Source organism: Oncorhynchus clarkii, chromosome 2 (assembly GCF_045791955.1).
Source record: "Oncorhynchus clarkii lewisi isolate Uvic-CL-2024 chromosome 2, UVic_Ocla_1.0, whole genome shotgun sequence".
Taxonomy (NCBI): domain Eukaryota; kingdom Metazoa; phylum Chordata; class Actinopteri; order Salmoniformes; family Salmonidae; genus Oncorhynchus; species Oncorhynchus clarkii.
In genome coordinates, this window is record NC_092148.1 from 89,231,335 (window position 1) to 89,245,684 (window position 14,350).

General features: G+C 44.3%; 1 protein-coding gene across 2 annotated transcripts; it reads left to right on the forward strand.

Moving 5' to 3' along the window:
* The first annotated feature begins 110 nt into the window (after positions 1–110).
* Positions 111–10,748, forward strand: LOC139376042 (HMG box-containing protein 1-like). 2 transcript variants are annotated; one of them, XM_071118163.1, is made up of 12 exons: positions 111–179; positions 1,577–1,707; positions 2,177–2,363; positions 2,558–2,681; positions 3,114–3,225; positions 5,942–6,057; positions 6,206–6,362; positions 7,242–7,386; positions 7,734–8,021; positions 8,630–8,771; positions 9,075–9,138; positions 9,622–10,748. In XM_071118163.1, exons 2-11 carry the CDS (start codon positions 1,620–1,622, stop codon positions 9,090–9,092), a joined length of 1,377 nt encoding a protein of 458 aa, XP_070974264.1. In that variant the 5' UTR covers positions 111–179; positions 1,577–1,619; the 3' UTR covers positions 9,093–9,138; positions 9,622–10,748. The 2 variants fall into 2 exon arrangements, with proteins under 2 accessions (XP_070974264.1, XP_070974254.1); XM_071118153.1 differs by having other exon boundaries at positions 9,075–10,748.
* The last annotated feature ends 3,602 nt before the right edge of the window (positions 10,749–14,350 follow it).

Sequence of the window (14,350 nt, forward strand, 5' to 3'; positions counted from 1 at the left end):
TGGGCGTTTGATCAACAAACCAAACCATGCCCATTTACAGTACCCTCAAGAACTCACCAATCACGATTAGAGATTCGCTTTATTGACGTTATTATCGTCCAATAGACGACCGTGTTTGGAAGTATTCGTTCCCACCCCTTCAGTAATTGCCAGAGAGTTACTTGATGGCGACATGTTTGGTGAGTTGAATAGATTTCTCAGAAACAAAAGACTAACTCACCTAGAAAAATAAGCAGTGTAATGTAATTTATTCGGTGCGTGTCGTTTTGTGTAATTTAACGGTTTTCATTCAACCGTTCGATGTCGAATGACAACTTATTCTACACACATTTTTTTTCATTGTGACGTTTGTTGTTTTGGTTGTAACATTAGCATGCTAGGCTAGCAGCTTGTTAGCTATTCATCAAGATAGTGACAAAAAAACTAAACAAACAAACAAAAAAGAGCCCACTTCCAAAAGTAGAGAGACTAATGTGGAGGAGAAAAAAGGTTTTGGTCAACAACAAAAAAACAACTTCCAACTTACATCTTGTATCGTTTTCGCTTCATTCATTAGACAATTTCGATCACAGCGTTTTTGTCGTGTCTGAACTTGTTGACATTCTTTTGTTTACAAGTGAGTTTGTTCCTTTCTAGCTACCGTTAGCTGTCAGGGAGGCAAATCCCCTCCCGACAATGCTCAAAACAGCAAGAGAGACACCTGTTTACAATGAAAGTCATTGGACAAAGATCTGTTTTCACATTTCAAAGTGTCATCTAGCTAGTTTTCCAGGAATCAAAATGTCAATAAATATATTGCGCAATATTTATGATCGGGCCATTCATTCGCATGCTAGATCTAGTCTCAACGTTACAAATAGGATACAATTTATGTCTAAACAATAACGTTACAAATTGGCTACGTACCATTCAGCCATTTCTAGCTAAGGTGACGGAGTAGCAGAAAGCGTCTTTGTTATTGTCTTCAGCACCTTCTATGTGATACAAATGTAACGCTAGCAGTTACATAATTCAAATGGCGTTATCGTAATCGTTAACGTTTCAATTCCATCACAAATCTATTTAAACTATTAATTGCGACTGTTTTTTTTTCTTCCCCCGAATGATATGTTGTGTAATGTTTGTACGAACGTAACAGTGTTATTGACAATTGTTACGCAGTTATGAATGAATGAGCTCTGTTGCGCATGCGCGAAGTTACCAAAGTTTATAAACGAGCCAGAACTGCATGCCTTTACTGCATGCATATGGGTCACATGACAGCTCTTTATGTAGTCCACACAGACAATGGACTTTTATTATTGAAATTATCTTACCTGCAAATTAGATTTTAAAAAAAAATGTATGACCGTAATTGCAGTTGAAATATATAAAACATTTAACCAATGCATTTTCTTTGATTCATCTCCTATAAATATACAATGCAAATATACACTATATAAGTCTAGCGTTTAAATAGTCACCTAATTAAAAAGACAAATAATATAAGCATATGTTTTCCCCATTTTGTATATTTTACATTCATGCCTCTGTTTTGGTCAGATTCTGGTATTGTAATTTATCATTGTGTCTCCAGTGTTTACAGTCCAGTTTAGACTGAACTAGTAGAGGAACCAAAGATGGATGCTAATAGAATGGAGGACTCATTTGATCGTCTAAAGGCTCTGCCCTCCTCACGTGACTGTCCCTCCACTCCCATGGAGTATGGTAAATATCTGTTCTTATATAGTAGGTAGCCATGTAATATGCCTATTTAAAAAAATATATATATATATACATATTTTTTTCTCTCAAATGTAACCTTTATTTAACTAGGCAAGTCAGTTAAGAACAAATTCTTATTTACAATGACGGCCTACACCGGCCAAACCTGGACAACGCTGGGTCAATTGTGCGCCGCCCTATGGGACTCCCAATCACGGCCGTTTGTGATACAGCCTGGAATCAAACCAGGGTGTCTGTAGTGACACCTCAGGCACTGAGATGCAGACCGCTGTGCCACATATGTGATAGCCTACCAGCTAGCCTACACACAAGATAGCCTACCAGCTTATTACATAATAAAGTCTTAGTTACCTTTGAAAAATGTACACTGTCACAGAGATATGAAATACATGTATTGTTGTTCTCTGTACTGTAGAACTGATCAACAATCTTGTCTCTCCCTACTCACCAGATGACCTGCCAGAGCTGCAGGAGTTGGACGAGAGCTCGTCCTCTCCAGTCCTGTTCCATGTGGGGGCTGGTGTGTCCCGTCAGGAGTGTATAGCTGGTTCCCCTCATACTAACTGGCTGACTGAGCTGGCTATCATCGCTACCAGCCCTCAGAGCCCCCTGCTGCAGGAAGCTGCTCCCATCGAGAGGTCTGTTGTGTATCGGTGTTGACGTCGCACATACATGGACGTGCTCATGGCACACACACACACACACACACACACACACACACACACACACACACACACACACACACACACACACACACACACACACACATTAAAATACAAATATAATTATGAAGAAATGATTGATATGTATTTCTCTGTATTCCTCTCCTCAGGTCATCTCCTGTGCACATCTTTTCCACCAATCGTAGTTTACATTCCTACGCCCGCCCCCCCCTGGCCAGCAGTGCACCCAGCCCCTCTAGAGGTCACCTCAGGGAACGCAGCAGACGTGTCAGGGTATGACCTTTTAACCTTTCACTTCCTGTAGGTCATAGGGTTTACTGTGGACCCTGTCACCCTCTGCCCCTGTAAGCCTAGTGATGGGCTACTATGAGGTGATGGATGAGCATCATGGTTGTGGTGAATTCCATTTCAGTTCAGCACAGCGGTCAATCTGGTTTCACAAGGCTAGTTAAGTTCAGGAAGTAAACTGACCTCCCAGTTCCATTTTTTTTTTTCAATGTACTTGAACTTCATTGAGGATTTTTCAGTTGACTTCATGAACTGACTGAATCTAAATGAAATGTAGCCTAACTCTGCATGGGGTTGTTCAATTCAATAAGTACAATTCAACTGTTTTATAACATTGCCACAACACTGCTGTTGATAACATGTACAATTCAACTGTTTTGCAACATGTTCGTCTCTGCTTGAACGTTGCCCATTCAGGCCAGCAGTGAGTCAGAGTCTGGTGTTTTCTCTATGGCCTCCTTCTCTGATGATGAGGACATGGGCTGGTCACACTCCTGGCCCTCTACAGCCTGGCACTGCTTCCTGAAAGGTATGGACACACAGGCACACATGTACACACAGAAATGATGACCTTTTCCTATAATTATGGCCTTGAGAAGTTTTACCTTGTGGAAAAAAACCTAGATAACATTGATAACAAATTGCCTGTGTAGTCAGGACTGGATCAGGCAACAGAAAACGGACACAGATCCTGTTAAGCCTGTGTTTACTCTGTCTAAATGATCCTTGTTTCCTAAGTGTTAGTTGCTAACCTAATCAGGTCAGTATAGTAGACGTCCGTTTGTACTTCTTCTCTGTGTTGTAAGTGAGGAGGGCTCAATAAAGTGCATCAGAAGTCTCTGTCTCAGTCTGTATCTCTCACTTCCTGTAGGTCCAGCTGTCTGTCTCTGTCTTTTTGTCTCCCCCCTCGCTCCCCTCTCTCGCGCTCAATTCAATTCAAGGGGCTTTATTGGCATAGGAAACATGTTTACATTGCCAAAGCAAGTTTGCAATGTAAACTCTGTCGGACATGGGAAGCTATTCTCACATAAATAAATATGCCTCTAACGATCGATCGTTCGTTCTGAGAAAGGTAATGCATTGTATTTACGTGAAGCTGGCTTCAATAGTTATGCTGGCGGTGTGAGGCTCTGGTTTGCCCAGTTGAGGTCGCCATTGTCCTTTGTGGATTCTTCCGGGTTGTCGTGGAGTGAGATGTTGTGGTTTTCTGCGTCGGTCAATGTTCTTACTTGATTTGCTACCATTCCAGCTACAGTCTGTTAGGCTGTAATCTACGACTCACTTCTTCAAGAGTGATCAGTAGTTCAGAGTTCATACCATTTCTCGTATGGCGCAAGCTCTTATGTTTTCTGGCCTGTGGAGTTGAAATTAGAACGGACTAGTCCTCATGGTATTTGGAACTGAGGTGACTTTTCGTCACGGGGGCTTTAATTCTAGAGTTGGAAAAGGGTTTGTAAAATATTTCTGATAGATTTTTGAAAACTATGCCACAATGAAATTAGGTTGATACTCCTAATTTATAATGTCTATTCACTTGGGTGGGGCCACTGACTGGGCACACATTATCATAAAACAAAACACTTTTAATTTTAGAAGACCGAATCACATTATCGTTTCAAAAGTATTCTTAAACTTTGTCAAACATTTTATCCAACATTCAGATGCAAGTCTCATAACTGAGGAACCTGTATAAACAAGAGTTAGTGTAATGTGGCTGTATTGTCTTTCCTTGAGGTCACAAATATGAAACAAAACAGACCGGGTCGTAGCTGGCTTCTCCACTGACCGTTTCCACATTCTCTAAATTAGGAACAATGTTTAATCCTCTAATTTGGGGAGGTAGGAGTATTTGGCCGGGAGTTGTCCTTTGTTCTACTCTGACCCTCTCTCTCCCGTACTGCATGGTCAGGGAGACGAGAGTCTGTAAGGAAATTATGACTTGGTTGTTGAACGTCATAAAACTGCCCCCCTCCCCTCCATACAGGGGGGGGGTTGTTCACATCTCTGCTAGCCGATTCACTGAAAGGGCTAGTGCCGTGACAACGTGAAGTAGATAGTAAACAAAAGTTAAATAAACAATAAATCTCTGTCTTTCTGTCTCTCTCTCTCTCTGTATCTCTCTCTGTCTCTCTCTCTCTCTCTGTATCTCTCTCTGTCTCTCTGTATCTCTCTCTGTCTCTCTCTGTCTCTCTGTATCTCTCCCTGTCTCTCTCTCTCTGTATCTCTCTCTGTCTCTCTGTATCTCTCTCTGTCTCTCTCTCTCTGTATCTCTCTCTGTCTCTCTGTATCTCTCTCTGTCTCGCTCTGTCTCTCTGTATCTCTCTCTGTCTCGCTCTGTCTCTCTGTATCTCTCTCTCTGTATCTCTCTCTGTCTCTCTGTATCTCTCTCTGTCTCTCTCTGTCTCTGTATCTCTCTCTGTCTCGCTCTGTCTCTCTGTATCTCTCTCTCTGTCTCTCTGTATCTCTCTCTGTCTCGCTCTGTCTCTCTGTATCTCTCTCTCTCTCTCTCTGTCTCTCTGTATCTCTCTCTCTGTCTCTCTGTATCGCTCTCTCTGTCTCTCTCTGTCTCTCTGTATCTCTCTCTCTGTCTCTCTCTGTCTTTCTGTATCTCTCTCTCTGTCTCTCTGTATCTCTCTCTCTGTCTTTCTGTATATCTCTCTGTCTCTCTCTGTCTCTCTGTATCTCTCTCTCTGTCTCTCTCTGTCTTTCTGTATCTCTCTCTGTCTCTCTCTGTCTTTCTGTATCTCTCTCTGTCTCTCTCTGTCTTTCTGTATCTCTCTCTCTGTCTCTCTCTGTCTTTCTGTATCTCTCTCTCTGTCTCTCTCTGTCTTTCTGTATATCTCTCTCTATCTCTCTCTGTCTTTCTGTATCTCTCTCTCTGTCTCTCTCTGTCTTTCTGTATCTCTCTCTCTGTCTCTCTTTCTGTATCTCTCTCTCTGTCTTTCTGTCTCTCTCTATCTCTTTTCTCTCTCTCTCTCTCTCTCTCTCTCTCTCTCTCTCCCTCTCTGTCTCTCTCTGTCTTTCTGTATCTCTCTCTCTGTCTCTCTCTGTCTTTCTGTCTCTCTCTGTATCTCTCTCTCTCTCTCTCTCTCTCTGTCTGTCTCTCTCTGTCTTTCTGTATCTCTCTCTGTCTCTCTCTGTCTTTCTGTCTCTCTCTGTATCTCTCTCTCTGTCTCTCTTTCTTTCTCTCTCTCACTCTGTCATTTGTAACGGAATGTTTTACTGATTCTTATCTCCCTATCCAGGCACCCGCCTTCGGTTCCACAGGGGCCTTAACAAGGAGTGGCAGGAGGCTGAAGACCTGGGGGACTCTGATGACGAGTCAGATGATGAGAGAAGGACGCCGTTCACCTCCCTCAAGGTAGCTAAACGTCCAGCTAATCCCTCACAGTTTTGTTTTTCACTCTGTTTGATGCGTTATGAACACACCCTGCTAATTGTCAGACCTGATATGATTGACTGGGTTTCCTCTGTGACAACTTTCTCTCCGGTTGTTGATTGGTTTACAGAGCTATGGTTCTGAAGGTCTGAAGTTAGTGGCCCATGAGGACAATGTGTCCTACGGCCAGGCCGTCCTCAAACTCACCTTTGACCCCGGCTCGCCAGAAGAAGGCCTGTTAACGGCAGAGTGCAGATTTGATCACCCCTTCTTTGTGAAAAACAAAGGTAAACAAAAACAAAATGTTTTTCCAGTGTAAACAAATAACTCAATGTTTTTTTAAGGGAACGTGGTGTACTGGAACTGCATGCGGGCACTATTGGTCGGAAGTCCGAAAGTTCTGTCATAAGAGATTGATTAGGAAATGTTCAGTTCTTGCCTGATTTTCCATGGAAGCGGATAGGCCTATTGGTAGAATAATCTTTGAAACTGCATGACGTGCCTTATAGAACAGCCCAGATTCACGTCTTGGACAGGTTCACGTCTTGGACAGATTCACGTCTTGGACAGGTTCACATCGTGGACAGGTTCACATCTTGGTCTATGTATTTCTATGTATGTTAACATCTTCATATCTCTTCCTGTCCCAGCCTGACGATGGTGCAGCATGGTATTCCCTGCTAGTTAACATCTTCATATCTCTTCCTGTCCCAGCCTGACGATGGTGCAGCATGGTATTCCCTGCTAGTTAACATCTTCATATCTCTTCCTGTCCCAGCCTGACGATGGTGCAGCATGGTATTCCCTGCTAGTTAACATCTTCATATCTCTTCCTGTCCCAGCCTGACGATGGTGCAGCATGGTATTCCCTGCTAGTTAACATCTTCATATCTCTTCCTGTCCCAGCCTGACGATGGTGCAGCATGGTATTCCCTGCTAGTTAACATCTTCATATCTCTTCCTGTCCCAGCCTGACGATGGTGCAGCATGGTATTCCCTGCTAGTTAACATCTTCATATCTCTTCCTGTCCCAGCCTGACGATGGTGCAGCATGGTATTCCCTGCTAGTTAACATCTTCATATCTCTTCCTGTCCCAGGTTGGTCCTCATTCTACCCTAGCCTGACGGTGGTCTAGTTAACATCTTTATATCTCTTCTTGTCCCAGGTTGGTCCTCATTCTACCCTAGCCTGACGGTTGTGCAGCATGGTATCCCTTGCTATGAGATTCAGGTTGGGGACCTGTGTCTTCCCCCGGGACACAGGGACACCATCAACTGTGATGACTCTGATGTCTTGGACACCTTCAGGAGGTACATAATAATATATCACTGTTGAACATCTGCTATATGTTCCCAAGTGCTTTTAGTTTATTTGGAAAATGTCAAGCCACAGTCTGACTCTGTAGATAAGATGTATGGTGTAATGATTTCAAATGTATTCACCCTCTTTCCCTCTTTCCCTCTTTCCCTCCCTCCCTCCCTCCCTCCCTCCCTCCCTCCCTCCCTCCCTCCCTCCCTCCCTCCCTCCCTCCCTCCCTCCCTCCCTCCCTCCCTCCCTCCCTCCCTCCCTCCCTCCCTCCCTCCCTCCCTCCCTCCCTCCCTCCCTCCCCTCTTTCCCTCCCTCCCCTCTTTCCCTCCCTCCCTCCCTCCCTCCCCAGTTATGATTTCACTCCTCTGGACTCGTCAGCTGTGTATGTTCTGAGCAGCATGGCCAGACAGCGTAGGACCTCCCAGTCCAGTAGTGGCGCTGTCTCCCCCGACCCAGAGAAACTCTCCGGCTCCCCCCACTCCTCCTCTGCCAGCAAATCAAACAGGAGCAATACCTCAGGGACGGTCCCCGGCGGGGCCACACCCACCAAATGCAAACGGCCAATGAACGCTTTCATGCTCTTCGCTAAGAAGTACAGGATGGAGTACACACAGATGTACCCTGGGAAGGATAACAGGTGAGTAGGAGGACCAAACCTGTGTGCATTTGTGTGCGTGCTTGTGTGCAGAAAATGACTTTCTGCCCTGAGCAAAATTCTAGATAGGTTTAGAATGTCTCCTGCCATTAAATGTCTCTATTATTGTGGCCCCCTCCATAAAACCTTCCCATATGACGTCAGGCACTATTATGGGACTGGAACTAGGATCAGGGAAGCATCAGGGTGTGTGTGTGTGTGTGTCAGTAGTACTGTCTGTACTGTTCTGATACGCTGTTTACAAAATGGAAGGAGTTCTATGTTAGGGATGTCTCTTGAGTAGACCACGACAGCCACATGCAGGATCACATCACCGGTAACTAAAGGCTTGTCTGCCTCACGATTGTTCTTACGTGTTAGACCTAAAGAGTGTGTTGTCTCTTATAGAATACACAAACTGTCCGTTTTCAGTATTGATAGTTACACACACACACACACACACACACACACACACACACACACACACACACACACACACACACACACACACACACACACACACACACACACACACACACACACATGAATTATGAATGAATGATGGAATAAATGACATTGCTGAAAAGTATGTCCTTGTATCCCCTATGCAGAGCCATCAGCGTGATCCTGGGTGAGAAGTGGAAGAAGATGAAGAACGAGGAGAGGAGGATGTACACCGTGGAGGCCAAGGCTCTGGCTGATGAGCAGAAGAGACTCAACCCTGACTGCTGGAAACGCAAGAGAACCAACTCAGTAAGGAAGGACTTTTATGCATGACACTGTTATAGCGATATATATACAGTATATATACAGTACATTTTGATCCATCTTGATTTTTGTAAATGCCCAAATCGTCTCTGGATACAATACTTGATGAGATTAGTATTTTTTAAATACTTTACACTTCTAGTTTTTCTGTAGCTCAATGTGATGCCATGTACATCTAGGAGTAGTTGGTGAGACAGCTGTGCCAAAAATCCAACTACTGGCAAATAGTGACAACTTTTGTAAGGTCTTCACTGTTTAACCTTCACCTCTCTCCCCTTCTCTCCTCAGGGGTCCCAGCAGCCCTAGATGACCTATGACCTCCAGACATGTGTTTGGCGTGGAGAGGTCAGAGGTGAACTGACCGACCAATCTGGCAAACCCACTATCTCTCTAGCCTGCTCCCAGATCAGTTTTTTGTTGTTGCTGTATATCCAGATCCTATGGTCATTGGCCTATAAGAAGGCACAAAACAGATCTGGAACCAGGCCAGTTACTATTTTTCTTTCTGCTTACCTGTCAAATCAACGAGACTTAACTGTGATGCGGAATACTCTTGCTTTTATAACCATATAGACAGGACTACACACATTTTAAGACAAAACAACAACTATGAACTATATATTAAAAAAGCATCTAATCTAGTGTAACTAACAGTGCTTATATTTTGCTATATTTTAAATAACATACAGATATGCCTTATTATTCCTTTATAACTAAGGCTCAGTTTTATATTTGTTCAGGTAATTTCATATTTCGATGCTTGAAACCTTGAGATAGGGGTTGCAAAATTCTGGTAACCTTTAAAAAAATTTAAAAAAAATCCCTGTATTTCCAGGATTCCCGGTTGGAAGATTTCCGGAATATGCATGAAATCCCACATACTCCAACCAGGATTTCTGGAAAACCTGGGAATTTTGCGAGTTACTAGAATTACTGTACCCTACTTGAGACCCAGTGGTGCTAAGCTCGGTGAAGGAACAAGTAGCAGTGATACAAAATGTATATTTTTTATTGTAAAAAGAAAGAAAGGGAATTTTAAAATAGCATTTTCTTCTCTTCTCAGCTTGTTGTTCATATTGATTATAGCTCCATATATTGCACAGATTGACAAACCCTTTCATACGTTGTATCATATTATCTGTGAGCTTGAAGGGCAATATAAAGGTTGTAATACATATTGCCCATCTGTGGCCTGATTTACCCTGAAACACGGAGAGGGACATTTTCATTTTCTGTTTTGAAACGTTTTTTTTGCATTCTGTGTCCTATTGAACATGACCACAGATACCCTGTTGTCTGATTCACGCTGTAGGGCTGACCCGAACCGTTCTGGCTTGGATATTTGAATTTTCACATTGTCCTTTTCTAGCATGGTTCAGTAGAGGATGTGTAACCAGGCCGTCTCAGTACGGATTGGCTCGGCCCTGTAGTAGGAATCAGCCATTTGTTTGCCAAGCCACCTGGCCGTGTGCCGATGATGGCTTACATTTGGGCACATGGAGGTTTTGCACACTCATCCGAACAGCACTTCAGGGCCAAGCGTTCACTGTAAGTGTTTTAATTTCTTTTTGCACTTTATATACATATGTAGTCTTATACAGTACAAGCAATTAAATGTATGCTAGTGGAAGCTATGTGTATATGGATTTAATGACACGGTAGGTATATCTAGATGACATCTATCGGTTTTCACTTTGACACAACCATGGCCAAACTATACATGTCTAGCCTGAGTGCCAGTCGGTTTGTGCTCTGTGACATGACAATGAGTAAGTTGGCAATAGAGTACAAACAGACTGGGACCCAGGCTAGTACAAGTCATGTGATGTTCTGCTTGCAGGTTGCCATGGCGTTGAGTTTATACAGTTTTGTTGTTGATAATGTACAGGTCCACGCCCCACCAAACTGTTGCACAAAATATCATTGTATTATTATATCATTAATAAAAGTTTAAACTTGCAATCTTATTCACCTTTTTTACCTTTTGGTTGGTGCATGTGTCTTTAGCCTTTAGGAGGTAGGCTTTAGGAGGTATCCTGGGAGGTAGGCTTTAGGAGGTATCCTAGGAGGTAGGCTTTAGGAGGTATCCTAGGAGGTAGGCTTTAGGAGGTATCCTGGGAGGTAGGCTTTAGGAGGTATCCTAGGAGGTAGGCTTTAGGAGGTATCCTGGGAGGTAGGCTTTAGGAGGTATCCTAGGAGGTAGGCTTTAGGAGGTATCCTAGGAGGTAGGCTTTAGGAGGTATCCTGGGAGGTAGGCTTTAGGAGGTATCCTAGGAGGTAGGCTTTAGGAGGTATCCTGGGAGGTAGGCTTTAGGAGGTATCCTAGCAGGTAGGCTTTAGGAGGTATCCTAGGAGGTAGGCTTTAGGAGGTATCCTAGGAGGTAGGCTTTAGGAGGTATCCTGGGAGGTAGGCTTTAGGAGGTATCCTAGGAGGTAGGCTTTAGGAGGTATCCTAGGAGGTAGGCTTTAGGAGGTATCCTAGGAGGTAGGCTTTAGGAGGTATCCTAGGAGGTAGGCTTTAGGAGGTATCCTTTAGGAAGTATCCTTTAGGAAGTAGGCTTTAGGAGGTATCGTAGGATGTAGAGTTTAGGAGGTAGGCTTTAGGAGATATCGTAGGATGTAGAGTTTAGGAGGTAGGCTTTAGGAGATATCGTAGGATGTAGAGTTTAGGAGGTAGGCTTTAGGAGGTATCGTAGGATGTAGAGTTTAGGAGGTAGGCTTTAGGAGATATCGTAGGATGTAGAGTTTAGGAGGTAGGCTTTAGGAGGTATCCTTTAGGTATCCCCTAGTGCGATGTGTTTACCTTAGAAACGGGTTGACCACCTCAGAACTAGGCAGCTAAACAGAATGGGGCGGCAGGTGGCCCAGCGGCTAAGAGACTTTGCCATTAACCACAAGGTCGCTAGTTGAAAAATCTGTGGATGTGCCCTGGAACAAGGCACTTAACCCTAATTTCTCCGACTAAGAGCATCTGCTAAATGACAAAAATGTGAACTAAAGGTATGTTTAGGTCCCTTATGCTCAGGTCCACAGTGAATTACACGCTGGGAATAATTATTCCCTCGTCTGTGTTAAAGATGAAACAAGAAATACAAGGAGAAAGTAGTGAAAGAACAGGACAGAGACATGATCAACAATAGACAGATATGTGTAGCGCCTTCTTAATTGAAACAGCTCCACACAGAAGAACTACAGAGGAGAAACTAGGCTAACCCCAATTGAATTGAATTTAATTGAATTGAATTGAATTGAATTGTGTACTCAGTTTTTAAACAGATGTGTAAAAAATATATATATATTTTTAAGGATATTGCTCACTGTCCATTCACCATAACCTTTATGATGCTTCTATAGGGCACCTGTGGTGTTACTGTACACTGGATGCCACAGCTCTGGGTTCTTCAACCAGATCATACTGAATGAATGTCCTTTACTCAACACATAGGTAGATTACTTGACTAATTCAAGTGACTAGTAATGTAATGGCCGGTTAATACACAAGTACTGTAATTTTCATCCTCGCTGCCAGGGGGTGCTCACCCACCACTTTTCTTTCATGAATGAACTGGCTCTTTTTTTAGTGCCACCACCATCATCATCATTACCACCATCATCATCATTACCACCATCATCATCATCATCATTACCACCATCACCATCATCATCATTATCATTACCATCATCATCACCATTACCACCATCATCTCCACCACCATCATCATCACCACCACCATCATCATCATCTCCACCACCATCATCACCACCACCACCATCATCATCATTACCACCATCATCATCATTACCACCATCATCATCATTACCATCATCATCATTACTACCATCATCATCATCATTACCACCATCATTACCACCATCATCATCACCACTATCATCTCCATCACAAAACCACCATCTCCACCACTATCATTAATCTCCACAACCACCATCATCTCCACCCACCACCACCACCACCATCATTCATCTCCACCACAACCACCATAATCTCCACCCACCACCACCACCACCATCATTCATCTCCACCACCCCCACCATCATCTCCACCACCACCACCACCGTCATTCATCTCCACCACCACCACCACCATCATCTCCACCACCACCATCATCTCCACCACCACCACCATCATCTCCACCACCACCACCATCATCTCCACCACCACCATCATTCATCTCCACCACCACCACCACCATCATCTCCACCACCACCACCATTCATCTCAACTACCACCACCATTCATCTCCACCACCACCATTCATCTCCACCACCACCACCATTCATCTCCACCACCATCATTCATCACCACCACCATCATCTCCACCACCACCACCATTCATCTCCACCACCACCACCATTCATCTCCACCACCACCACCATTCATCTCCACCACCACCATTCATCTCCACCACCACCACCATTCATCTCCACCACCACCACCATTCATCTCCACCACCACCACCATCATCTCTACCACCACCACCATCATCTCCACCACCACCACCATTCATCTCCACCACCACCACCATTCATCTCCACCACCTCCACCATCATCTCCACCACCACCACCATTCATCTCCACCACCACCACCGTCATCTCCACCACCATCATTCATCTCCACCACCACCACCACCGTCATTCATCTCCACCACCACCACCATCATTCATCTCCACCACCACCACCATCATCTCCACCACCACTACCATCATCTCCACCACCACCACCGTCATCTCCACCACCACCACCATCATCTCCACCACCACCACCGTCATCTCCACCACCATCATTCATCTCCACCACCACCACCATCATTCATCTCCACCACCACCACCATCATCATCATCATTACCACCATCATCATCATCATTACCACCATCATCATCATCATCATTACCATCATCATCACCATTACCACCATCATCTCCACCACCATCATCATCACCACCACCATCATCATCATCTCCACCACCATCATCACCACCACCACCTTCATCATCATTACCACCATCATCATCATTACCACCATCATCATCATTACCATCATCATCATTACTACCATCATCATCATCATTACCATCATCATCATTACCACCATCATCATCATCATTACCACCATCATCTCCACCACAACCACCACCATCATCACCGCCACCATCATCATCACCATCATTACCATCATCATCATTACCACCATCATTACCACCATCATCATCACCACTATCATCTCCATCACAAAACCACCATCTCCACCACTATCATTAATCTCCACAACCACCATCATCTCCACCCACCACCACCACCACCATCATTCATCTCCACCACAACCACCATCATCTCCACCCACCACCACCACCACCATCATTCATCTCCGCCACCACCACCACCATCTCCACCACCACCACCACCGTCATTCATCTCCACCACCACCACCACCATCATCTCCACCACCACCATCATCTCCACCACCACCACCATCATCTCCACCACCACCATCATTCATCTCCACCACCACCACCACCACTATCATCTCCACCACCACCACCATTC

Bases quoted from the DNA above. Each gene is read 5' to 3' on its own strand.
- LOC139376042 (XM_071118153.1), top strand. From the start codon at position 1,620: ATGGATGCTAATAGAATGGAGGACTCATTTGATCGTCTAAAGGCTCTG. The intron at 3,226-5,941 runs GTATGGACACAC...CTCCCTATCCAG, and splicing joins CTGGCACTGCTTCCTGAAAG to GCACCCGCCTTCGGTTCCAC. The intron at 7,387-7,733 runs GTACATAATAAT...CTCCCTCCCCAG, and splicing joins GTCTTGGACACCTTCAGGAG to TTATGATTTCACTCCTCTGG.